This window comes from Anas acuta, chromosome 3, assembly GCF_963932015.1.
Source record: "Anas acuta chromosome 3, bAnaAcu1.1, whole genome shotgun sequence".
NCBI lineage: Eukaryota > Metazoa > Chordata > Aves > Anseriformes > Anatidae > Anas > Anas acuta.
This window is the reverse complement of record NC_088981.1, coordinates 40,429,248-40,455,199: the sequence shown is the minus strand read 5'-3', so window position 1 is coordinate 40,455,199 and position 25,952 is coordinate 40,429,248. Positions and strand designations below refer to the sequence as shown.

General features: G+C 41.1%; 1 protein-coding gene and 2 long non-coding RNA genes across 5 annotated transcripts in view; 2 read left to right on the top strand and 1 right to left on the bottom strand.

The window, feature by feature from the left end:
* Nucleotides 1-893: 893 nt before the first annotated feature.
* The window catches only part of EML4 (EMAP like 4), a 203,732-nt gene continuing 178,673 nt past the window's right edge, over nt 894-25,952 (top strand). The window contains exon 1 of the mRNA XM_068676743.1: nt 894-921. Coding sequence (XP_068532844.1) covers nt 909-921 — 13 coding nt within the window. The 5' untranslated portion in view covers nt 894-908. The remainder of the gene's footprint in view (nt 922-25,952) is intronic.
* On the top strand, nt 920-12,350 carry LOC137853894 (uncharacterized). Of its 3 annotated transcripts, XR_011094804.1 has the most exons (4): nt 920-1,045; nt 3,789-9,901; nt 9,999-10,118; nt 12,219-12,350. It is a non-coding gene; the product is annotated as an uncharacterized lncRNA (long non-coding RNA). The 3 variants fall into 3 exon arrangements; XR_011094802.1 differs by lacking the exon at nt 3,789-9,901 and having other exon boundaries at nt 938-1,050; XR_011094803.1 differs by lacking the exon at nt 3,789-9,901 and having other exon boundaries at nt 940-1,045.
* Nucleotides 11,651-13,014, bottom strand: LOC137853895 (uncharacterized). The gene is made up of 2 exons (XR_011094805.1): nt 12,886-13,014; nt 11,651-12,396 (listed from the first exon to the last, which is right to left on the bottom strand). It is a non-coding gene; the product is annotated as an uncharacterized lncRNA (long non-coding RNA).

Genomic DNA, 25,952 nt, shown 5'->3' with positions numbered 1-25,952 from the left:
GAGAATGAAACCCAGAAAAGGATGACATTTTTTAAATTATCCAGTGTTAAGGTTTTGAACATACCAAACTTCTGAATGTCAGATTTGAAATACATTTATGCATAAATACATAGATGCTCTTAAGTGTAGAAGCAAATAGCAAAATTAAAGCATGGCACATTGTGTGGCCTTTGGGGAGTTTTAGAAGGAACATCAAGATCCCCGACCTTTTTTTGATCTGTTAGAATATATGGACAACATTTCATGAATTTTTGCTCTGTATACTTGATTAGTTTTATTTGCTTTTACTACTTTCATGTTGCATCCATTCATTAATAGGTAAGCATTCTGCTTTTTTTTTTTTTTTTTTTTTTTTTTTTTTTTAAATTTCAGTAAGACCTGGTTGAAAATGAATTTAAGTCAGAAATTCAAAATGGTCATAGCAATGGTCTCCAGACAGCAGATCCCAAATCATTCTGCCTGCACTCTGTGCAAATTTAGCTCTTGATTCTTTCTCCCTGCTGAGCTGCCTGACAACAGGAACCTCCAATACTGAAAATGCAGAGTAAATTCTCCTGAGAGTGCCTGACAGAAAAACAAGGTGTGTCTCAAATGGAAAGCTTAAAGAGACGTTTTTAATGTCAGAGATTTTGCAAAAAAAGTTTGCTGTTATAAGCCAATGGTTCAGTAGCATTTTCAAGATCAGGAAATCCTTTCACTACAATGGATACTTTGTAATGCCAACAGACAGATCCAAAATTACACTGTGACTCATCCATCAGGCATTCAAACATTTTTACTTTCTTAAAATGTCTGGAGTTTGAATCATCCAAATCTCCATCAAAAGAAGAAGCAAGCAAGCACTTTCTCCTTTCTGATGAGATGTTTTGACAAGAGGCTGTGTCTTTCGCCAGCAAACACAGAAACATATGGCATTCAAAGGTCAGTAACAGCAGTCAGCAGTGTTTGCAACATCCTGGGTGCTGATCGGGCTGCTAACCAACTTGTCTCTACAGATTTTTACCTCTAATAGAGCCTTTCAAAGAACAAAAGCACTTTGACTATGGTAAGGTATGTGTACATCATAATGACTTTGTACAAGCTATGTACTGTTGAAATTAATCTGTTTAGACAAGTTCTTCATCTGATTCACAGCTTAATATACCCTGAAAAGGTTTCAGCAGGGTTTTCTTAATTTCCTGTGTTGCTTCTTATTCAGGCATTGCTGATATGAATTTTTTAACGTGAACATGGGAACAGCAGGGATCTTCATTGCTGGCATTTGAGAAACCCCACAAATGTCTTTCAGAAGTGATTTTATTTTCCAGTGGTATTCTAGAAAACAGCAATAATGAGTTCATAGGGGGGTTAAAAATTTAGTGCATAGATATGGAAAGTTGGTGCTCACGTGTAATCTCACTAATATTCCTTGAGGATTTATTTTAATTCATGAGAATGTCTATCAAGTTCTTTTTGTTTCTCATTTCACTTACCTGCTGCACTGTTCATTATTGAGCTCTTTTTACCTGTGAGTAGTGGAAAATTGAGCCACAGGTGGAGAAAGCTTGTCTGAGAGGGATGGGGTTTTTATCATAAATTTCAGTAATTGCTATATAAAATTAAATTAAAATTGGTATGAGAAGTACTGCATCCCAGTAACTGGCCTGGGGTGGGCTGTGTGGGCACCCCCACATACACTATGCACCCCAGGTTTAACAGCATTCTTACGGACCATCCACCTCCTTCAAACCAACAAAAATGGTTAATAATCAAGAACAGTGAAAAGTCTAGGCTCTCACTTACAAGCCAAAGGAAGCAAATTAACTGCTTATGTGGTTACAGTTTATTCACCTGGCTTTCCCTGAAACTAAATATAACACATCAGATTTAAGATGCTGATCCTACAGGCTCCTGCAAGCCCCAGAAGGACTGCCTAATTTCACCACAAAAACCAGTTCCATTCAGTGACTGACACAAAGCTAATGATGAGAGGAAAGCAAACAAATGTATGCTTGATTGAAGCTTTATGACTTAGAAGTCGGTATTATTGAAACAAAAGTATTCAACAGGTTTATTTATACCTGATGATAATTTTGATTTAATTTCAATGCTAATTAATTTTTCAGTTCCTTCATTGCAATAGTGACTCAGTAGCTATTTGCTACAAGCCTAACAACAAATTTTAAATTATCTAGAATTGCACAATTTTTTAAAAAGTAGGTCACATATCTGATTAGAAACAAGCCAGTTCACAAAATTTTAGTATGCACAGAAAGATCAAACTGTAACGAGGAAATTACTGTGCAGCTGGACATAAAAACACCCAGCTGCTCACACAGCCTGGGAGCTCATATTGTCAAATGCACCAATGGCACAAGAAGGCATACCTGAGATTCCAGCCTCAGGTTTTCAAGATTTCAAGCACTGAACCTAAAAAAGCCTTATGAATAGAAAGTGCAGGCTCTTCACATTTTTTAATACTTGCCTCGAACTTTCACAAACCAGACATTCAAATGCTGTGAAGATGGGCATAAACAGTTGTCTGTTAATTGAACAGGTACATCATGGCTCATACACCGTGCCTCAATCCTTTCATTTACACAGCTGATTTGCATCTAACTGTAGTAAAATTTTTGTGGGTGTTAAACATTTAAGTGGATACCTAAAATCAGAAACCCGTTTTTTAAATTTTTGTCAATTATAATGAGCTTGACAATAAGCATTTATCTCCACAGAGTATACCTACCACATTTGTTTCAATGTCAGCTAAAACATTACAGAAAAAACAAAAAAAAACAAAAACAAACAAACAAAAAAAAACACAACACTCTACCTTTTTCTACATCAGGCTGTTAATCCAGCAAAATTACTTATTACTTTTTTCAGATTTAGAGATAGACCTGCAATATAACATTTCCAGTATTTGTTCACCATTGTTCAAAGCTAGAATATACCTATATAAGAACTGCCAACTGGAAAGCACTGGTGGGACAGCAGATTTGCCAAGGGGTAGATTACACTGTGCAACCATAAAACCCACAGGGGCATGTTTTAACCACTCTTTCTGGAATAATTTGTCCTTGTCTACTCTGGCAGTCCTATCAAATGTAGAGATAGTTCAACTGCAGTATTTTCTGATGCTCACCAGGAACAATAAGTGATATTTTAAGATAGATCATGACTGTGGGCAAAATCCTGAACTCCCTCCTCTATGGAACACTACTAATTTCAGTGGCCAGACTGCAAATGACATTTTTAATCTAATTGTTTTGTTTTGTTTGAAAAAAAAAAAATATATATATATATATATATGAAATATTAAATGGCAAAGTAGATTGGCACTCTTGCTTTAGATATCAGTGTCTACCAGCACCAGGCAGCATTTCAACTTTCAAAGGAAAGTTACAGCCAATGAAAGTCATTACTACCTGCCACTGACTTGCAGGGAAAACTATTTCCACAGCATTATCTACTCAACAGTCATAAGGGTGGATGTTTTCCTTTGTGTGCTTTTGCAAAGTCCACAGTTATGAATACTCACACAATAATAGCTTGAAGCTTGACTCATTGAATTGAACTGTAAGACACAAACTTTGCTGAAACAGGACATCCATTAGTATAACAATCTCTATTAGACAGCACATAAATGGTTGTCACAGTACAATAAAGTAACTTTGAATAAAAAACAATGAACTCTGAAACACCACTCCAGTGGAAACTAACCATGAAGTCTGTATAATAGTAAAGCAAACAAACAAAACTTACTGGGAGGGAACTCAAGCCATTTCTCATGTTTTCCTCTCTATCAGCCCTGTGGACCCATGAAAAGGAAAGAAAACATGATTAATGCCTCCCTGAAGTCCACCAGTCACTAGGTACCAGATTGTCTTTTCGTGCCTGTCCGTTACTAGCACAGGCTGGAGCTGAAGTTGGAACTGTCTCAGTTTTGCCAAACAAAAAAAGCAACAGTCCAGCTGGAGGAAGGGGAACTATAATCTATCTCTCTGCTCATCCTCCCTCTGGTCCTGACAGCTTATTCAAGAAAAGCTCAATACTAGTAGAACATGCAACACAGAAGAGTAAATTTTATTTGAAGCAAAATGTGTGACGAGTATCCCCAAGTACAGTTCAAGGCAAACCAAGAGCCCAGCAGTATTACTACTAAAATTCTCCCCTAAGTGGCATGTGGGATTCTGATTTTCTAAAATGTTATACTTAATATGAAAACCCACATGGTAACGACCAGGAAACAAAGTAAGAAACTAATTTTTCAAGACCTTTGTTCAATGGGAAATGCTTAGTGCAACACAGATTGACATTTGCTCTTTTGCTGCTAAGAAGAGTGAGCTCTGTCCTGGAAGAAGAAGACATTGGCAGTTTCTTCATCCAAAAGACACATGGCAGCCACAGCCAGCAATTTCCTTTAAGTTCTCCAGACAGCCCTATGACTCCCATTGACCTGCCAGTTGTCCAGCTTCAGTGTTACTCAAAGGAAACTTCACCAGGGATACAGAAATGGCAAACCTAAATGGGAGACACAGAGCAAGTGTCCATCCAGATCCCACAAAATGCTGACTAATGATACCAGCATAAGCACCTGGCAAGTAAGAAGATAACCAAAGGACTAGAAGAAGACACCCAGAGGAATAACCAGGGGAATATAAAGCAAATATTTGTAAACCTGTAATCAGTCCTTTACAGAATGAGATGGTCGTGGAAATAGCTGCATCCTGTCCCGTGTTTTAAAAAAATTCATATTTCAAAAGTCCTGTCAGAGCATTTCAGAAGTTGGCATGACGTGGAGACCAGCTCTGGTTCTGAGCCCCCTGCACTCAGCTTGAGTAGTTCGGTGGCCTCAGAAACACCCAGAGGCTGCTGACACCTTCATATCTACGCATGCATTCATGTCTATTACAATACCCAGCAGTGTTTTCCTTTTGGGAAAGCAAAAAAATACTCAGGTGAACAAACGAAAGCCAGAAGACAGGAGGTAAAATATTCCAGCTATCAGTTACTTTGCAGATGACCTCTGCTAGTTACTGATGACTCTGGACCACCCCAAAGCAACCTGTAGTTTTAAAGGGAGTCACCTTATTTTCAGAGGTAACAGTCACCTTATTTTCCAAAGTGACAGTATGCATATACAGTGGCGTATGAGGGACTTCTACAGAAACAGTCCTAGAAAAAAATAAAATGCTTTTGTACTCATTTTTTCTTTGCACCTTATTAAGATGGCATAAAACTCTCTTTGTGCTGTGAGTGTCAGTAATTGCGAAGCAAGTAAGTCCTGTAATCATGCTCTACAGCTCTGTTTCCTCTGTGAATCTCAAAATATTTTACAAAGGAAGAGAAATATTGCTATTCCTATTTAAAGTGGATGGTTCCCATTTCACAGATTTAGTTACCATACCACACAGTCCCCTCCGGCAGCAGTAATGCTTCCTCAGTTTAGCTCTAGGTATAAAGAGGATCAGCCCAGGGATGCATTTTAACCAACATGCATGAGAGAAGCAAACACATGGCTCGGAGCATTTTGTTTCAAAGTCTGCATCTCTAGAGGACATATGAAGGTTGGAGAAGATCCCTCTCAGAGACACACACAGCCCAAACACCTGTATATTCTTTTGGGTTTATTTCATAGGATGATTTTTCTTTCCATTCTGCTCTAGCAGCACATCTTCCTGACAACTGGAAATGGTTAGAAAACAGCAGGAAAATGGGGGTGGGAGGGAAGCGAGGGAAAAAGAGAATATCTACATGCTGCTTTAAATATTTTCCAGATTTGAGGTTTAAGGGCTGGAGGAGGAGAAGGAGGGGCCTGTTTTTATAAAAAGCATGGGAATCCAAAAGTCGAAATCTTTAAATTTCCAAATGCTAAAATTCAATGGCACTAAGTCAAAACAGATGTTTCATTTTGTTTTTGCATTTTAAAAATGGATATATGTTTGAATATTGTCATTTCATGGCAAAAGATTTTGCTTTAAGAAGTGTTATAAAAAGCTCCATTTTTATTTTACTTGATTTTTTTTGAAAGCAACTTCCCAAGGGAAGTTTCAACAGGAAAAAAGAAGGGGAGTTATGACCTCCCCTACCTCCAAGCTTGAGTTTAATCCACAATGCAGACAGCTCCAGCTCACCTTGTGGTCTTTATTATGCTGTGCTCAGAAAAAGATGGACCAAAGAAGGGGTTTGGGTATTCCCTATTGGATATTATCTGATGATATAATGAATTAGGGGCATTGCAGACTTTACCTTTTACCACTTATGATTTATAGGGTAAGAATAGAATATAAAGCTGAAGAAGAGTAGAACATTTTCTTTATAAATTTATTTATGTTGCTATGTAGAAATAGTATATTACTATAATACTATCATTTCATAGCTCTGAGGTGTCTTGGTTTGTTTTTCTTTTTCTGTCAATTTTCTCAAAATGTTCAATATACTTTTTATAATCAATACTTGACATTTTGTACTTCAGTAATGATTTTTTTTTTTTTGAAAGATGGTGTTATAGTCATTGGAAGAACCTTAAAGCAGTTCATGTAGATATACATATTCAGTATATGCAAATGCATATATAACTGTATTTTCATTTAAAATATATTTTAATACAACATACCTTTAATACAAATGCAAATAAATACATCTTCTGAAGACTGACTTTCCTTAGCTTAACTGTTTTATATATTTTAAATACTGCTTCAAGGAAGATATAGTTGAATACTTGCAAAGAAGTGTAAAATCTTTTATAATTTTTTAAACTCTGCAAGCCAATTCCTTTGTAAGGATTCCTACAACACCACGGCAACATTTATGCAAATGTGCCCACTGAGATGAGACTGAAAGACTGGAGAAAGCAGTTAAAGGGATTTTTTGGTATAACAGATAAGGGTAATCTGAAAGAATTTCAGAAGGAAAGAAAAATGCAGTTGCAAAATATGGATTTAATGGTGTGGATCTGCGGGGGGGGGGGGGGGGGGGGGGTGAAGGGGAGAGAAAGGAAAATGTGCCCGAGGATTCAAACAAAAAAAATGCTAGAACTGCTCTGCGAATGACAGAAATAGCTCCTGTGTGCTATTTTTATCTTTAGCAAAGTAAGTCTAAGTAGCACACAAGAGCCCAGGGTCAGACTTTTAAAACACGAAGACTGGAGATAAGATGTGTTGGGTGCAGAGAGAAGTGTGTTATCTGGCATCTGACTCCCACTGCAAATCAAGAGGTGAGCAGCCTATTTTAATTTTAAAAAGTCAGCCCCCACCTCCACCTACAAGCTGTGAGCAAGTAGCATTTCCTCTTTCACATGTTTTTCCATAAACCTTCAAAGAGCCACAGTGGCAGAGCCCAGAGTGCCTCAGGAGTGGAGCAGTGCATCAGGGCTTCACTCCTTTTCTCTGTAACATTTACACCCCATCAGCTGTCCCTTAATAGGACAGCGGAAGAAAATAAATGCATTAAGTTGGATTCCTTCATAGCTGTTCTGAGTGTGTGATTTCAAGGGCAAGAAGAAAGCCTGTAGCTTTCCAAAAGGGCAGTGTTTACCCACTCTGGCCCTTAGTCACACATTATGTGCAAACTTTAGGCAACCTTTTATTTCTTCCCTGAATTACCATGAAGTGGGCTTCTAGCAGTGCTTCTGTACCCAGAACCACACTTCCCCAGGGCAACAAAGGGCAGCCCACATCACAGTGCTGTGAGGGGCAAGCTGTCAAAACCTGCTCCTCCCTATGCTTCGGGTCCGGTGCTCAGGCTGTCCACGTGGAAGGCCACCAAAGAGCAATGCTGTGATTGCAATTGCCTGTGTTTAGCACCACTGCCTCTGCCCCTGCTCTCAAGTCTGCTTGCTGCCTGCAGGTTGGGTACATTTCATTTTATTCTGAGAGAGTGCAGCTGATGGTTGCTTTTGGTTTGAGACAGGCAAAGCACTTCTGTCAAAGGGCCAAAGCAGAACAGCAGCTGCAGCCCAAAAAGCTCACTCCTTTTGTTTCCATTGGGATATTCTCTGTTATTATGCAACTCTGAAAGTAATAAAAAACAAAGGATTCCAAGCAGCAGTTAAATAATTTTAAGGAAGAGGTTAATACAGACTACGCAGAAAGATACAGATCACAGGAGAGTTTTCAGATCACAGGAGAGTTTTCAGTGTAAGTAGACAAGCAGCCCAGGGTGAGACAGTGAGACATAAAGCGAGCACGTATCTCACTCAGCGTCACACAGGAAACTGGTCGGGGTGGTAGAGCATTCTGAAGTCAACCTGGTGCCTCACTCCATTTCTCTGACCCTAAAACTGTGTGTCACCAGTCCCTTGTGCCCAGTCCACTTCTCCATGGCTCAGGAGCAAATCCTTAGCTCAACAATTGTCCAAGTCAGTTTTTACTCTTTGGTTCAAACCTCCCTCTCTTTAAGTGTGTGGTAAGATAAGTCTGCCATAAGGTAGGTAGTTCTGATTTGTTAAAGGAAATATATTCTTATGACTGTTTCAGCACTGAAGTCTTATTGCAATGCTTATTAATATTTGCAGAACACTATTAGGACTCCTTTTACTAATCACAAAATCAGCGGTACTGAAAAGGGTTGCTTTTTCCCTCAGAATCAGCATTTTGAGTTCTTTTTTCCTTTCTTTGATTGTTTGTGTTCCTTTTGCTTCTCAAGCCAGCCCATCCTATTTTCTCTCAAGCAATACAAAAAGAAAGTAACTGACCTACCACAGCTCAGCTCTTGTACAAACTGGATTTGTGGAGTCATGGACTTTGGGAAAGGCGGTTGTCAGAGCAGTCTGGCTGCTTGGCTGATGGTGCCGCCTCCCCACAGCCCTGGCTTAGTGCTTGCACTGTTTGCAGAGCTGGACGGCATTGTCACACACCATTAGTTGCCTGAGAATTAAGCAGGCTGTATCATTGTGTTCTCAAGAAATTATTACTTCTCGACAGTCCCTTTGTTTTGAGATTAGCCTCTATTTTACTGTAACTGAGCCACTGAAGAATGTCTTGCAGCATTTCGTGATTGCTCAGAGCTGATCAAGTGCAACCAATGATTAACAGCACATTCACTGTGGTTCTTGGACGCCTGGCAATCTGCATCGTGGCACCCAGTCCCCAGCATCTGCTACATTTAGAAAATATGGTGAAAAATGGGGCCTTTGTAATGTTTCTGTGAAGATGTTTAAGCATGTTTGCTTGCCGCGTGTTTGCAGTAATCAACTCCATTATCCCTGTGCTGGTGGAACTTGTGAGCCCTGAGCTATGTCTTGGCACCTGCACGCAGACATTGTATAAATACATATGTAGCAGATTTTCAAGCTGCTCAGGACTGGACTAGCTATTGCTTTTGCTTCCTGGCAATCTCCTAGTAAGTGAGTTTATTGGCACAAATACTCTTCAGTTAAAACAAGTCTGAAGTGGCTCTTATAGGAGTCTATTTTGAATTGGTATCATGCAAAATCTCGCTAGGAGCCCAGTTCCCTAAGGTACAGACATCTGATCAAGGAATGTGCTGGAGCACTCGCATCCTGCAAAAACACGCTCAGCTTCACGCTTTTGTATGATAATAAATACTTGCAGGGAACTGGTATTTTGTAGCACCACTCCCCGTCCTAAAACTCATCATGCTCTCACTTCAACCCTCTCCCTACTGTGCTTTCCATCAGCCAAGTCCCCAGCCCAGAAGAGGCAGAGAAAGCCTCCCCCTGAAACACCTCATAAAAAGACGAGATGCTGGGATCTCTGGTGCTGGGACGGTCCTGGCGGGCTGTGGCCCCAGCAGACCTGCAAGCAGCTTCCCTCCACCCCTGCTGGAGAAGCAAACAGGCCCAGCCGCGGTCTGCTCCACATCTGGTTGGCCGCCCCAACGTCTGGCACCGAGTCCGTGGGGATATTTGCAGTCTGTTGAGCGGTTTGATGAACATGTCAATACGATGGTCAAGCACGTCAGTTTTCATTTTACGTAGCCTTGCCAAAGTATGTTTTTTATTTCAAGCGAGGCTATTTTGAAGCTCCCTTTCATTCTTCTATGATGTCTCACAGATTACCGAAATTCATTTTTGGAAGGCTGAAGCTGGCTCTACGGCTCAGTCCCTGCTCCTGCTGAGCTGCCCAGGGGATCCTGCGCACGTTCCTCACTACCCCGAGCTCCAGCACTGCCAGGTCAGATGGCCTTCACCACTCCTCCTTGCCTGTATGAAAAAATCCCACCACCACTTGCATTTTGCAGTGCTTAGACATAACTGGGGCCAGGCTCTGTCCCTGCTGGAAAGGAGTGGGCAGGATACAAGTGGTGTAAGAGCTTTCCCACAACAGGGGAGTAACCACAGAAATAATGCCCCATCGTTGCTGAAGCTGCAGCCAGCCTCTGGGAGGGCTGTCCGCTCATAGAGATGAGGACACCCAGGAAAGCTAATCCTTATTAATCTTTAAAGTGGATTGGATAAACTAAATTAAACTCCCACATAGATACTTTTACTTGTCGAAAGGGAAGAAGCACTGGCAACCACTGTGATTTATTTAACAGTGTCCACAGGGCAGTTTAATTCAATTTAATTAATCCATTTTGGAATTCACTCCTTTAATTAAATTCAAGTTCACTTTCTAAATATCTGATCTGTTGACAAGCCCTAAATGAATAGCCCTTCAAACAAGGTTGTCTGTTTTGCTAACCGAAAAATGGAAGAAATAATTCTAGGACAATGGTATTGCTGAAGGGAAAGGGGCTGTAAAAGGAGCCGGTACAAGAGTGTGCTTGGCTTTGTTTTCAATTGCAAGCAATTCCATGGCATTTCATATACTTTTATATTTCTGCTTTGGATTTCTAAGGAAGAATTCAAGATGCAATTAAATGATAATAATGTCTCCTGGTTCTGTAAGGAATCATCCAGTTTCTGTAAACCTGTAATGATTTAAAGCTTATAAAAAGCAAGACCAAGCACATTCCCGTAGAGTTATGTGTCACAAATGGAGCCTACTCATCCTCAGGCTCTACCCCAGGTGCCAAGAATGAGCAGAAAGTTACATTTGTTTTTACACAAAGAAATGCCAGCACTTTTGGTTCAGTGAGCTATAAACTCAAGAGATCCAAGTCCACCTCATTTTGACAAGATGCTGCTTTTCAGCAGGTTTCCTGTCTTTGCATAGCTGTCATGGAACTATCCCCGCTGCCCAGTTGGCTGACTTTAGGAAAAAGAACAATAGGAATAAGAGCTGATAACAGAGAGTGACTAATGACTAGTGCATTTATGGTACTGCTGTTTATGGTCTAATGCCCCAACGTGTGGTATTTTCATGATGCGTGAATACATTTGTGCATAGAAGCCATCCAAAGTCTGGTAAAAAGCAGATGCTGAGTGGAAGTCTTCACTTTCTTGAATTGCTGTTTATTATCTAAGAAGCTTTGGGCAACAAAGATACAATTCTCAAAGGGGTTATTAGACATTACCTTAATCCAACAAAGCACTTCAGTGCAGAGCTCCAGAGTTCTGCTGGCTGTTTAAGCCAGAGGGCTCTGCAGCACCTTGGTTATCCAGTCCCATGTGAAAGAGCTTCCAGCCCACCAACAGTTAAAAATGCAGCTGCAGCATTCCAGTAATAACATCCGGGAAATCTCAGCTCCCATAAGATCCCACTGACCACAAAAATCTTCCAAGCTTAAACACTCAGAAAATTGATTGCTGCTACTTTAAAAAAAAAAAAAAAAAAACAAACAAACAAACAAAAAAAACTATCTAGTGATAGCAGCTTTATGAAATAGATTTGTAGCAGCAGTTATGGTCAGTATCAAGCGGATTTCCTCTCTGGCAGGAGAGAGTGATATCAGCACACACTGTCCTCCAAAGGTCTAAGAACACAAATCCTCGAGGGACTGTTAAAAGACATTTCTCTTGAGCCCTCAAGAAGGGGGAAGCTGGGCATTAGAAGTCATCACTCTGCGCAGTTATGCAAGCTCCGGCCTCTGATTCGCAACCCCTCCCACAACTTTTAGCCAATTTTCAGATCAGACATTGCAGCCCTAGATGCATAAAGTACAATAAATAGCCCTGTGGATAATCTGGCAGTTATCCACTAAGGGGCTGATGGGCTTTGGTGCATACATCCACTGTTATATGGGCACAGCAGGTCTTCACTAAATGCATGGCTGCTGCCTCAGCTTCTCCTCTCTCAGGATACTTCTCCTGGGGCTGAATTGTCCTGAATTTGCCTTTAAAAGTAAAGATGAGTCTGAGCACACAACATAGCTCCAATGTCTCTTTGCAGATTTTCCATGGGCTGCCGTGATGATCATCACAGACTCCTCGGAGGGTCTTCCTGCCTGGAGGGTGAGGAAGTGCTGGCTCTATGAGGAGACTTTTCCTGCATTGGTAGGGTCTCTCCACAGCTCTTTCACTTCAGTATTTTCTTCTGGCCCCCATATGGTCAGCGGCGTACTTCACAGCTTTAAGGAAATAACTTATATGAGCCAAGGCGTCTTCCTCCTCCTCCTCCAATTTTTACCTCAATGAGTATACTGAACAAAACACTGTATGGCTGATCATGCCCCTGCCCCAACCCTTAAATATACCACTTCATTTATTTTTTTTTTTTTCAGGGCTTTTTCTCAGGCACCTTACAGTTTTCCTTAGCTTTTCCTTTTATTGAGAAACCCACCTGCTTTCTGCCCCCCCCCCCCCCCCCCACCTCCCCCGCAGTCCTGTACTACTGGTGACCTCCATAGGGAGGCAGAGAAAATACCAGGTGAGAGCCCCACTGCACCGAACATGAAACCAAAATGCAAATGAGAGGAGGGGGTAACACATAGGATTACACCTGTAGGCCTGAGCCCAGCTTACATCATATATCAGAGCACAAAAACCTGTGTTCTTAGGCAATGCTGTAGCACTTGTAGACTGATGAGGAATTCATTTTTCTCCTCCATAGCTATTACCTGGGGTGATTGTCCTCAGTAAGAGGTGAATTGGGAGCCCATGCAGAGATGTGCTGGGTGGAGAACTGGCCGTGCCTCAGGGAATATCTGTCATCTGGGAAACTCTGCCTCTTCCCAGGTGGTACTGATTTCAGCATCTTGCTTTACTAACTCCTCCATGGCACCATGACAAAATTCAGATTTATCAGCACCTCTGGCATTAGGTATTTCAACAACACATGCATATGCCAAGATCAGCCTGAAAAAAAAAACAACTTGTATGATCTGAAATCTGTATGCATTTCTTCCCCTTTTGAGATAACTTTGCTTCATTTTTAACAATAATTAGAGCCTCAAATGGCCACAACATCAACAGAGCACATGATATGGTATTTTATTTAGAGAGCAGCAATCACACAGGAGTTGAAGCAAGGTCGGTAAGCAGAAGCAACACATTTTATTAGACTCGGTGTGGTTACAGGAAGAAACAAATGAACTCTGGCCTTGTGTGCACAGAACATCTTCTAAATACTTTTTGTTTATTTTTCCCTCTCTAGAAACCATTCCTTTCTTTTTATTTAATACAAGGAGAAAGAAACAACTGGTAAAAAATAAGAAAATGTTGGTTCCAGCAGAAATCAGAAATTATATATTACATTTTCTAAATGTTAAGATGTCACGTAAAATCTTGTATTCAAGCACAGTCTGTTTATTCCACCCCAGGTCTCGCCATTCAAAATACAGCCCAGTCCATGTTTCTCACTTATTGCTTTCAATTTTATCAAAATGAATTAGCCCATGACTCCTTGCTAAACCATTTATTTGTGCCACACATACAGACCTTTTTTCTTTTTTTTTCTGCTTATGCTATTTTTTCCAAGCACATTTTATGTTTTTATGTCACCATTTAAATCTTGTTAAAGATCTACTCTCTGAAGCACTATAACTGCAGAAAATAAAAACTGCAATCACAATATGCTGAATACTCAGATTCTTGTTTGGGATCGATCTATAAATCTGGATGAATTCACTAGTTCTATTTCTGAAACACATGCAAGCACAGATGCAAAATGAGAGAAATTATTTCAAGACACCAAAACTCAGTGGTAACCAAATCTCACATGATTTCTTTCAACTTCAGCCAAGAGCTTTGCCTTTGCTAATACCAAGGAAACTTGAAAGATTCAGAAAAATAATAGACGGAAATTCTTGCCTGGCAATTGTTTGCTTAAAAACCAGTTCAGCACCACATAATAATAGCCTGGGGTGGGCAAGGAAGGCATGGCCTTGCTCTCTTGGAAGGGCAGTTGGAGGCACTATAGACAAACAAAGTAATCACCGAGCTGCAATATACTACTCGATCTAAATCTTTCCACAAACAAAACCACAATGGGTGAATCAGAGATGTAGCCTGGGCACCAGCATTAACATCACTTGTTCCCACAGGAAAACGTCCTCACAGGGCAGGGGGCCAGAGGCGCCCACCGGCTCCGGGGTGACTCAGGCCTGGTCCCCAGAGCCAAGAGTGGTTGGCGCTGTGGCAGGGTGGGTAGGAAGACAGGGCTACGGGCTGTGCCTCCCAGCTTTCTGGAGGTGTGAGGGAGGGCTGACTCAGAGGAAAACTTGCCGTCTACTGAATTGGGTGACTGCTTGCAGCACCCGGGATTTTCCCTGAAAACTCCTGTTCAGAAATTCACCAGGAGCCTTACTGACTTACTGGTAAGGGGCCAAGCAGTGCCAAAGTCATCACGCAGAGAGAGAAATAGGGTCTGGTTAGTGGATGTCCTCTTTTTGGTTTATAGGCTGTAGACTTTGGTTTTCACTCAGCTAACCCACCTGAAGTGCCAGGGAAAATTTTGCCCGAGAGGAACTTGCACAGTGCTGTTCCACAGTACCATGCAATTTTGTAGATAAATTATATTAGTTTCACATTTATGCAAGCATTCTGCTGTGGGCCATTGCCACAAACTGAGCCTCTGTGACAACACCAAAGGAAAATGCAGTAACAGCACCAGGCAACATCTGAGATCGCTCCTGGTACAAGGTCTGCCTCATCTTCCTTCCTATTAGCAGAGAATTTCAAATACAATTTATATTCAGTTAGCTAAATGTATTTCTGAAATGTCCTTTAAAGGCAATGCATATCTTCTTTTCAGGAAGCAGTGTGACCCAGTGTGAACAGGGAACCTAAAACTTTTTAGTCAACTTCTTTTTTTTTTTTCCCCCCTCTGATTTCTATCCATTATCTTAAGTGGACTTCTTCCCCTGATATTTATATGCATCTAGTTTGAGTCAGCTTCGTTCCATACTTATTTTAAAAGCTTTATATCACTAAGCAGTCTTTAATGATAAGCAATGAAAATGTTCTAAAAACTGGTGCTGTTTTTTTTTTTCTTTTTCTTTTTTTGGCAGGTTCTGCTGTTGTTTATGGTAGCACTAGTTTTGAACAACTCAATTTATTTTGTTTATCTGTATTATTATTCATATTCCTGACAGCAGAAACTGGCAGCCTTTTCAGACGGCTGCTGAGCCAATCTGTACTTTGTTGTACCACTGTGCACCTAAAATGAACACTTTCTAAAATCCATCACATTTATCTGTGGTAGCAGTGTGTCTCACAAGTTTCATTAGTTATTAGAAACATGATTTTCCTTTGCAGGAGATAACAAGTCTCATTTACATCAACTTCAAGGAGTCCTTCCTTGAGAAGACAAAGTATTAGAGCCATTGGACCATTTACAAGCGAAATAAGCTGTGTGGTAGCAATGGGCTTGGAGTTTCTTTCTGAAACTGTGTTAAAATATATATATATATTATTTTTTTTCCTGAATGTGGTCCCAAATATTTTCAGCTTTTGTAGCTGTCTCATTGCAAGTGCATTATTTTTTTTTTTTCTCTGAGGATTTAAGCAAGTAGATAGCTGTGCATACATTGCCTGGCCTGGCTTACTGACAAGGTACCCCTATTTGTCCACAAACAGACAGAAATTACCAAACAAGCTGTTGGTTTAAAACACACTTTTTTCCTTCTGCTTCTGTTATTTTTCCACTGGCCAGCCCCAAAGTCCATATACTGAAAAAAGTTTCCAGTGCTAGGGTATGCTTTGTTTCAGCAGAGCAGAGTTCAAGGCTTTTCTCCTACACATAACAACGTGAGATCTAAGGCTACTTGAGCCTGGCTACCATAAAAATAGGGCTACAAAGGAGTCATAAGAAGAAAAACCCAACCAGTCTGCTACGGGAAGGGTGCTGAGTACCCAGAAAAAGTATGGTAGCTTTCAAAAAGAGTTTTCATGTTGTTGTTGTGTCACTTACTCAAAGACTCTTTCTAGTGGCAAAAACAATCAGTGGTGACATTATTTTGTTGTTGTTGCAAATGCAATGCCTTTCAACTTCCTTTCACTTTCAGGTATCTCTGATGATCTGCCAAAATCAAGGGAAGTCAAGGGCCCCATCCTCATAACGAGAAACCCAGTGCTGGTGATGTGAGACTTCCCCATACCAAGCCCTCAATGCCAGCAGCAGAGCCGCAGGCTACACCTCCTGCAGGAGGGGCGAGAAGCCACAGGAAAGGATGGGCAGGGGAAATATCTGCAGCTTATCTTTACCCGGAATCTGGGCAGACCTGCTCCTTCCTCAGCACGCTCGCTTTCCCTTCATCAGGCACAGAGCAGTAGAAAATTTCTGAAGGTGAATGCTGAGCAAAGTCGAGCACAGCAGGAGAAAATGTGGAGGAGGAGCAAACCATCCTCTGAGTTATTTCATTCACTCAGTCTACTGATAAGGCCCTGTATCATTCCAATGTAAAACTCTCTCTCACACAGTAATTCTGCATTTCTACTGCATCCTGTCTCCTGTAAGCACAACGTGCTGCTTCTGCACCAGCAATTTGGACCCGTCTCTCCTGCAGTCTGCTGAGCAATTATGGATCCCCTTCTCTAGGAAAATTCACACCGCTGCTAGCTGGACTGAAAGCTGCTAAATGAATTCTTCAAATGTCTGCGAGCGCATATGGTCGCTTCCCGTTTTTGTCAGTGTTCAACCTTCTGCCTGTATTCTCCACCATTCAGTCACTATCTTTCTCCCCTCCAGCCAGATTTGCATTTCCTGCCACTCACAGCCAGCCTCCCTTCCCCCTGGAAGATAAAATGGAACTATCCTAACAACCTTTGACACATTCATGAAGAATAAACTTATCTGCAAATATCAGGCACTAAAACTACCCACATCTAAGACAATTCCATTCCATTTGGAGACTGAGAAACAGCATAGATTATCTCAAGGAAACTCAGAAAGAAGAGAGCTTTTGGCAGCATCTGCCAACATTTCCTGCTGTATATTCATTCTTCTTCTCCTTTTTTTTTTTTTTTTCTTTCCCTTCGGGGAAACACTGCAATCAATATTTTAAATAGTATTTTTACTTCTTTGATCTACAACCAGACCTGTGTTTCCCTTGATTTTGGCAGAAGATCATCAGAGATACCTGAAAGTGAAAGGAAGTTGAAAGACATTGTGCTTGCAACAACAGTAACAACAACAAAAAAGACAATTTTCTATACCCACAGGGAAAGGAAAAAAAAAAAAAAAAAAAAAAAAAAGATTGCCTATTAAATAGCACCAATGCTGATGAAACCACATTCTGGTGATCTGCTTGTCTACTTGTCTGTTGCTTTCTTGAGCAGCACACAGCTGTACTGATTATGGCTGAGATGATAAAAATTTCCACCCTTCACCACACAACCAGAAGTTTTTGCTCTGGGCTGAAACATAGCAGGCTGGCATCTATGATTAAGCAAATGGCAATTGAAATGGATGCAAGCTCTTAGACATCACTGCGTTTCCCTGGTGAGCCCATGATCCCATGCAAACTATATCTAGGAGTGGGAGAGAAGCCTCCTGCTGCCACAAGGCTCTCTTGGAGCAAATGTTCCCAAAGATTATGGCATTATTCATCACAATAGTATCTCTCATTAGCAGATGGCTATCACAAAGCAAGGCTTCTAGGGAAAGACAATTTCTTTTATTAGACTAGTTGGCATATTAGGAAGAAATGAGTAAGCTTTCAGGAACACAAACTCTACTTCAAGGCACCATTTGAAACTGTTTTCAACCCATTTGTTCCAGCCACTTGCTCCTTGGAGAGGATTTTATGTCATTCAGGGAAGTTCAGCAGACAAATGTACCAACTTACCCTCTCCCAGAATTTGATCTGTCAGATTGATTTTACACCACAGATGCATTTGTATCACATAGCCGTGATGCCTCCTAGTGCAGGAACTGGAGGGATATTTTTTACACTTTCAGATGAAAGCGGGTCCTGCACCAGCAATGAGCACCCTGGGGGCTGCAGCAGGCAGGGAGCACTCATGAGGAAAGGAGACAGGTGATACTAGTCTGAAAAGGGGGTTCCCAGACCAGGTCTTCCTCTGGGGCTCCCAGGAGACCATCATACAACATAGTCCAGCACAATTAAAGAGCACCAGGGACTTTCCCATGACCCACCTCACAGCACATTTGACTGTGCCTGATGCTGTGTCTTCATGCTGTGAAGCCAGAGATGGGGAAGAGTGCTTCCTTCAGGGCAGGCACCACAGTCTGTGGCAGGGGAAGAGCTCCAGCCACTGCAGCTGTGCACACGCCCTGTGGCTGACAAGAGGCGTGGAGGACGTGTGTGATGCTGGCAGTGGGTGACAAGCGGGTGCAGATGCCCTGGTGCCAGCAGGACTCAGCATCACTCACCCAGCGAGGGACGCGGCTCACAAGGACAGAGCCACCCCAGCAAGCTGTCACACCACTGTCTGTACACATCCCTCTGCTTCCGGACAGACTGTGTGCTGCTCTGCCTACCCCTTTAATCACCTTCACCTCCTCCGGAGCACTTTCTTGGTTTAAGTGCCAGACTCATGCTGCAATCACCTCCCAAATTCTTTTTGATGCCCTTTTCCTGAATGCTGAGTCTTCACAAATTAAGCATGCCAAAGCTTGTGTGCATCTTTTTCTTAGTGCACTTCCCATTTTGAGAAATACAGCCTGACCATACGGAAAGGTTAGCTTGTGTATCGTTATCAGAAGCTCACACATTTTGTAATTTTCCTAATATCTCAGCTCTTGGCATACAGCAACATTTGTGCTTTCCATTTTGCTAAGTACAGTTCTAGCCCTTTTGGAAGTAGAAGTGGAAGACTTGAAAATGAAATGCTCTCTGTTCAGAAAATAAAGGACAACCAAAACCAGAATCCACAGTTATTATTTTAAAAATACATGATGTCAAATCATCTCAATTTATTTGAAGGCCTGGGGCTGGCAGCACAAAACCTGCCTCAAATTCTCTGAGGTCGCAGGGAGATATATCTGTATTGCAAAAGGACAGCAATAGAGATTCATTCTTGTCCTGTTAGCATCCATCATCACTCTGCAAGGCACAGACACACACACACCATTTCAAGCAGTCTGGGCCACATCCTTATTTAGAGAATAGTCTCAGCTTCCTTGTACGTTTGCTCTGTGCATGCTCATGCCATGCAACACATTAACATAACAGTTGACAGAATTAATCAGCAGTAATAGAAGCACTTGCATGACTTGACCCGTATAATCTCTTTGAGGACATCTTTCTTCTGCCTGCTCTTTCGCTCACCCTGTGCTTTTATGTCTAGCTCTCTTACTTTTACCCATCATCTGCAGGGCAATTTGAGCATATTGCAGCATGAGTGTGATTACTAAGCTACACAGCAGAAGTTACTTTTGGCAGTGGTTATTGTAAAGTGGGTAAATATAGCTGTAAAGCTGTTCTAGGGCAGGTTTTTTTTTTCCCCCTCTAAATGAAAATCTGTATCAGAAAAACATAACTCAGTTTGAGACTAAATACATCAGTGAGTAAATAAATCCAATTAAGTTTTGGAAAAAAAAATAATAAGAGGTAAAGCAAAAAAGTTTTAAAATAAATTGAAGGAATTTTTTTTTCCTTGGAAATGACCACGAGTTATTACGCCTGACTGCAGATTTTACTCTTTTGTCCTCGTGTGTTTTGTTGTTAATGCGGTATATTTCACCAAATCAAAGGACACCAGGACAATGAAAAATTTAGACCAGGGCAATGAAAAATTTTACAGACCTAAGGGCCTTTCTTATGATAAGAAATGAAAATACCTGATTTTGTTTCATGAGAAAACATGAGTAACTCAAGAAAGCAGATAGAAAGAACCTTTCTTGCTCAACAACAACAAGAAATAAGGGAGTTCAGATACAATCCAGGTAGAAAGGTGTTTCTCTCCCTGGACAGATGGCAGAGGAAAACCAAACAACAGGAAATTCCTTTCCATTAAGCTGCACATATGCATGTTTTTCCCTGGGAATACTGTCTTGTGTTACTTTCTGAGGGCTTATTGCATGAGACCTGAATGGGTGGGACCATTCAAAGGGAAGCACTTCACTCTGAGCATCCTGCTTTTCATCAGCTGGCAGGCTTTGAGAGCAGGTCTCGGGCTCTGGGCTGGCTCTTCCTGCTCCCATGGGGGCAGGTGACACCCAGGATGCACTTGGAGCATCTGACATTTTGGGTGACATGGAGCAGGGTCCTTTCTGCCCCTATCTTCTCATGCAGAGGGTGTCACTGTCTAACCCTTATCAAGAAAGTTAAAGTACAGGCAAATGCAATTCCATATGCTATTTTTAATTTTGCAAGTATGCAAATACACAGGCAAGTAAGCATGGCTCAGGCGCCTTGGTGTGCTGCCAGGATACAGCCGCAAATCTTGGGGGTTTCTGGATCTGGCTACTCCCATTAAAAAAGCAAATGATTATAAGATACATATCCCATCTGACTTAGAAATGTATTTCTCTTCTTTCATTCCATGTTGTCGTGATGGATCTCACTTGCACAATTCTTGCCTAGGGAGGTGTCACAAGGAGACAGGTGAAGATGAATAAATTAAACCATAACTTACTAAATACATTTCCTACTTCTTTAACCTATGTACTGCCCATTTTTAGATCACAATTTTTCCAACTCTTTTTTTGACAATAGATTTACTCAGTCCTTCCCTGATTTTGTATGTGGTGCAACACCTTTGGAGCTGCTCAGATGAAGTGACATGGAGCAGCAGAGAGGGCATTATTTTTGTTTGCTGGCTGTAGGAGTTGGTTCAGCTTCCAGAGAAAATGAGCATGATTAAGTCATCTTCTATAAACAAACTCATTCCTCTGAAATGTGCAAATCTGAACACTAGTAATTCCTCACTATTAGAGTGTTGCAAAAAGCAAATCTGTAAGCAGAATTGTTGTTGTTGTTGTTGTTTTACTGAGCCCAGATAAAGGGAAAGGACATTTAGTACAGATAAACACATTTGGAGTGAATGCGTGAAGGTTAGTTTTGCTTTTTAATTTTTTGTGTGTACCTGCTGAAAGTCTTTAGTGGTGATTCTTCCCTGAGACTTACACTTATTGACTGTAATCAGATTTGTCAGAAATAACAGCTATCTTGGATACACTCTGATGGCTCATTTAATGTTTGAACCAAACCATTCAGCAACTCAAGATGTTCTGCAGTAGCTGTGGGACCGGACTACATTGTCTTGCACACGATGCAGTCATTAACCACAATTCATATTTTCTTACCGTGACAAGGCATGAAATGCCATCCCAAGAGCTCTCTCGTTCTTCATAATATATCAGCAGTCAACCAGCAAATGCTCAAGGCTTCATGAACAGGCATTGGAATTTGCACAGGCTTCTCACTGGCTCGACTTGCAGATTCCTACACTCAACATGATGGCATCTCTCTAACTGTCTGCATTTTAGTGAAACAAGAGAGCTCAGGAGAGAAGTTTCACATAAAACTCAAATGGATGGCAAATTTTCTATTCTTCTCTACAGAAATTTTTTACACATAGAGTGCCCACAATATGCAGTCATACAACAGCTAGTACCAGAGCTTTACCATGCAGGTGACAGAGCACTGGCACAGGTTTCCCAGAGAGGTTGTGGCGTCTCCTTCCTTGGAGGTCCTCAAAAGCTTCCTGGATGTGGTCCTGGGCAAACTGCTCCGGGTGTTCCTGGGCAGGGTTTGGAGCAGGTAGCCTCCAGAAGTCCCTGCCAGCCTCAGCCCTTCTATGATTGTGTGTGATTCTGTGAAGCCAGCTCTTGCTGATTCTGTCATGTTTGGATCCACAGGAGAGGTCCAACATGACCTGAGAGCAACAGAGAAACTGAGGCAGTCTTTACCAGATGTATTCAAGAAGCATCACTTGCCTCTGTTCAATGTAAAAAGAAGTGGCCAACAAGAAATCAGCTGGGAGGCTTGACCACTTACATCTAGGACATGAGCTTACTCTTCATAGAGCAGAAGGCAGAAAATATTCATCAAGGCATGATCATCGAAAAAAAAAAATAAAAAAGAATCAAATTCTACATGCTGGGAGACTCAAGTGGAGTCAGTAGCACAGAAAGTACAGAAGGCAGCTTTGAGAACTTAAAATTAGCAAGTGGAAGAAAAAAGGAAGTTTATGATAAAAATATACAATAGAAATGCATTTTACAAAGCATTGTTAAAACTTGAAAAGGGAAGCAAAGAAAATTAAGGTCAGCACAATTAAGAACAGTGAGAAGAGACTTAAAGCGTATTAGGAATGATAGGACTAAGTCATTCAATGCATGTATTGGAAAACAATGGACAACTTTGAGAAAGTGGACAAATTTTCATGTCTGATATTAGTGGAAAGATTTGGACAATTTCTATTCCATTTTATAAGAATTTTATAAGAGCTTGGTGAGGACTTTTCTGAACTCCCTCCTTGAGTTATCTTAAGCTGTGGGTTTTTGTTTTTCTTCAGCAGCTGCTTCAATGTAAAGGAAACTGGGGAATAAAGACAAAAACATTTAGGATGGTGTCAATATTTAAAACAGGTAGGTAAGATGAAAGCTATTATGTGGGTGCTCATCTCCAAATCTTAAAGGCTATATCCACATTTTCTCAACAGTCTCAAAGAGTTTAGCTATATCACACAGTGCAACTCTGTGCTGAGATATTATCTGGGTTTTAGGCACAATATAGCTTCATCAGTGCAGCCTCTGCCCTAATTTAATTAGCCTGGGCATACCACTGTGCTGATGCAGCTAGGCTGTTCCCAGTTCTGGAGCTGTTTCAGTTGGAGTTATGTCAGGTATTGTAGTGTGTTTTTGTATTGCACCATAAAGACAGAAAGGCTAGACTCCATATGTCTGGCCATGTAGTATATTGCTCAACAGAGAGGTCATACTTGCACCACTAGAGAGAACTTCCTATTGGAAGAACAGGCAACAATGTGACATAAATCTCACCAGCTGCCCTTCCAGAGGGGTAATTTGTACTTGTCTCCAGCAATTGTGCACTCACAGTGTTACAAACAATGATATATGAGCATTGATGTAAAATATGGTTCAGATGTTGCCACCATATCATGAACTACTTTGCATGAGACTTCTTAGTGCAGATGAGGTCAACAAGAAGGTGCCAGCCATGATGATTTACACACAAGCAAAAAGAAAAGAAAGTTGAGAGAAAAGTCTTGATTAGAGGGGTAAAGAAAAATACTGAAGACATAAGAAATCATCACGTGTTTCAGGCAAAGTTTGTTGAAGAATACAAAATGGGATCTCTCATCTGTTTATCATTTTATCTTTCTTTTCTGCATTTGGATTTTTTTAATGATTTCTCTTGAAATCTTATGGGACTTCTTCCACAGTAACTGCCCTGGAAGCAATTATCCTAATTGCATGGATAATTCATGCAACCCACAGGCTAGTACTTGGACTTGGCTCTCCCTGCTGCCAGCTCTTCAGATTTTCTTCCTTGTTTAGTGCCACACTTCTCATCTTTCTCTTTTCCTCCCTGCTGTGAAAATATGTTTCATTTCTGCTCTCTCTAAAGCTGCCTTCAATGGCGGAGGAGTTCTAGGATCCCATAGAGCCATCCTGGGGTTGCTCATGAACAGCAAAATGTCAGCTGTGGCATGCCCCTTGTAGGGTCTGCCCAGAGTAGTACCCCCAGGTGCATCAGCCACCTCCAGCAAAGCCCTATGAGCCAAGGAGCACCACCAGTTATTCCTGGAGGAGTGGCTACACGGCTATCCTGCTCCCCAAAGACATCTCTTCCTGGTCTCTGGTCCCTTTGAAACACTGGTGAGTGATGCTGGGTTGGTGCCACCAGCATGCTGCTGGTGCTGGTGCTGTTGCAGACAGAGCTTTGTCCTGCAGAGGTACAGCCCAGCTCTGTATGTGCATAGTGCCTTTGCTTTGAAAAATATCAGCACTCCAACTTGAACATGTTTAATTGTTTTCATTATTAAAGTGACATGCTGATAGGATTCATGGGAGCATGGACACAACATTCCTTTGACATCCCTGAATGCTCATGTGTAACAACAGAGAGCTGTAGGTAGAAAGAATGAGAAATAAAAAATATTGTCTGTGGCTGTGGCTCATTCAATGAAAGGGGAAGAGTGAGGCAGAAATACTAAGGGAAATCCAGGAATATTTCTTGGTGGCAGTAAAGCTTTCCTTCCCAAGCTGACACCCAATCTGCTTCACCATGAGATTAGGGAAGAAAGAAATACAGGCATCATTATTACTTCCAGAATTTGCAGAGAGATGCTTAACTCCCCTTGCAGAAGGGCTTTTGTGTGTATGTGTATGTTTTTTAAAGCCTTTGGCAACCTCCCATCACTACAATAGATTCACTGCAAACATGTGCATTGTATTAGTAAGTTATATTGTCCTTTACCTTCCCTCATCATGTCAGCAGTATCAAGTTCTGGAATTAATTTGATGTCCTCTTTCTTCATCTTAATTGTAATAAACCAGTCCTTCCTCGCTACTCATGTAATATTTTGAGATTTTGAGAGTAATATTTCTAACTCTTACCATTTGAGGTATTTAAAATAAATAAATAAATAAATAAACAAACAACACTCTGGTTCCTAGAGTCCCATATTTAAGAATGAATTTGCCCCTGGGATTGTGGAGAAAAGTTGCAATGAATTTGAAAACTTCCAACAATCCCAAGCAAATGAGAAGAGTTGTGTATCTGCTACTTTTAAATCTCATTATTTTTGAAACAATCAAATGATTTTTGTGGTCTCACTTATGACTCCTGAATGCCTAGGGCTGGTGCAGCTGCTTCAGTTGCTGTTGCACAGAGGGAGCATTTTGTTCCTGTGCTGGAACCCTGGCACTTCCCTGGGAGGAGTCCCGCTCTGCCAGGTGGTTCAGGATGCTGACTGTATCCCGACAGGATCAAACACTGGCCAGCAGTAGCTCTGCCTGAAGGAAGGGACACGTTCTCATTTCCATCCATAAAGAAAGATGGATTTTTGTTTATTCATTTTCTGTCTGTGCCTCTTGTGCTCGCTCGAGCATTATCTCACGTGCTGAGGTATGCTGCCTTTGCTCTGCACAGCTTTTCCCAGAACAGAAATGAGTTTTCACTTATCAGAAAAGGAGAGATCATTTTTTCAATTTAGATCTGGATCAAAAAACCTTACTCCTGATTTACTTCTCTTAAAACCAGGAAAGAACTGTGTTCATGATACCCCATGTTTCTCCTGATTTTTTTGACAAGTGAGGTCTTGTTACAATTCTGTAGGTGCAGAGCAGGGTCCTTCAGCGCAAACTGCTCATTTATCTGTCCTGTGGACACCCGCACACTGCCAAGTCTCAGCTCTAAGCCAGTTCCCAATACACACTCTGTACTATGCAGCCCAGGACATATACATACTTGAAGTAAAATAAGGCTTTTTCTGCATTCCCTGCACGTATTGTGTATCTCCAAGTTTTATACAGCTAAGGTAGAAGTTATTCCAAAAATGAAGGTGCTAAAAATATCAAGGCTTCAGAGCTGAAATAGCATCCACATATTGCAGTGTTGTTTTTTTTTTTGTTGTTGTTTTTTGTTTTTTTTTTCTCTTTAGATATATCTCTGTCTTATCAAGAAATGTAAGACCCCTGCACATAACCACATAATAAATAAACCAGAGACACATGTATTTTATAAAAAAGAATTGTTCATATCAGACAGCATATACACAGACATCTGGCTAATAATCAGTGGAAGAC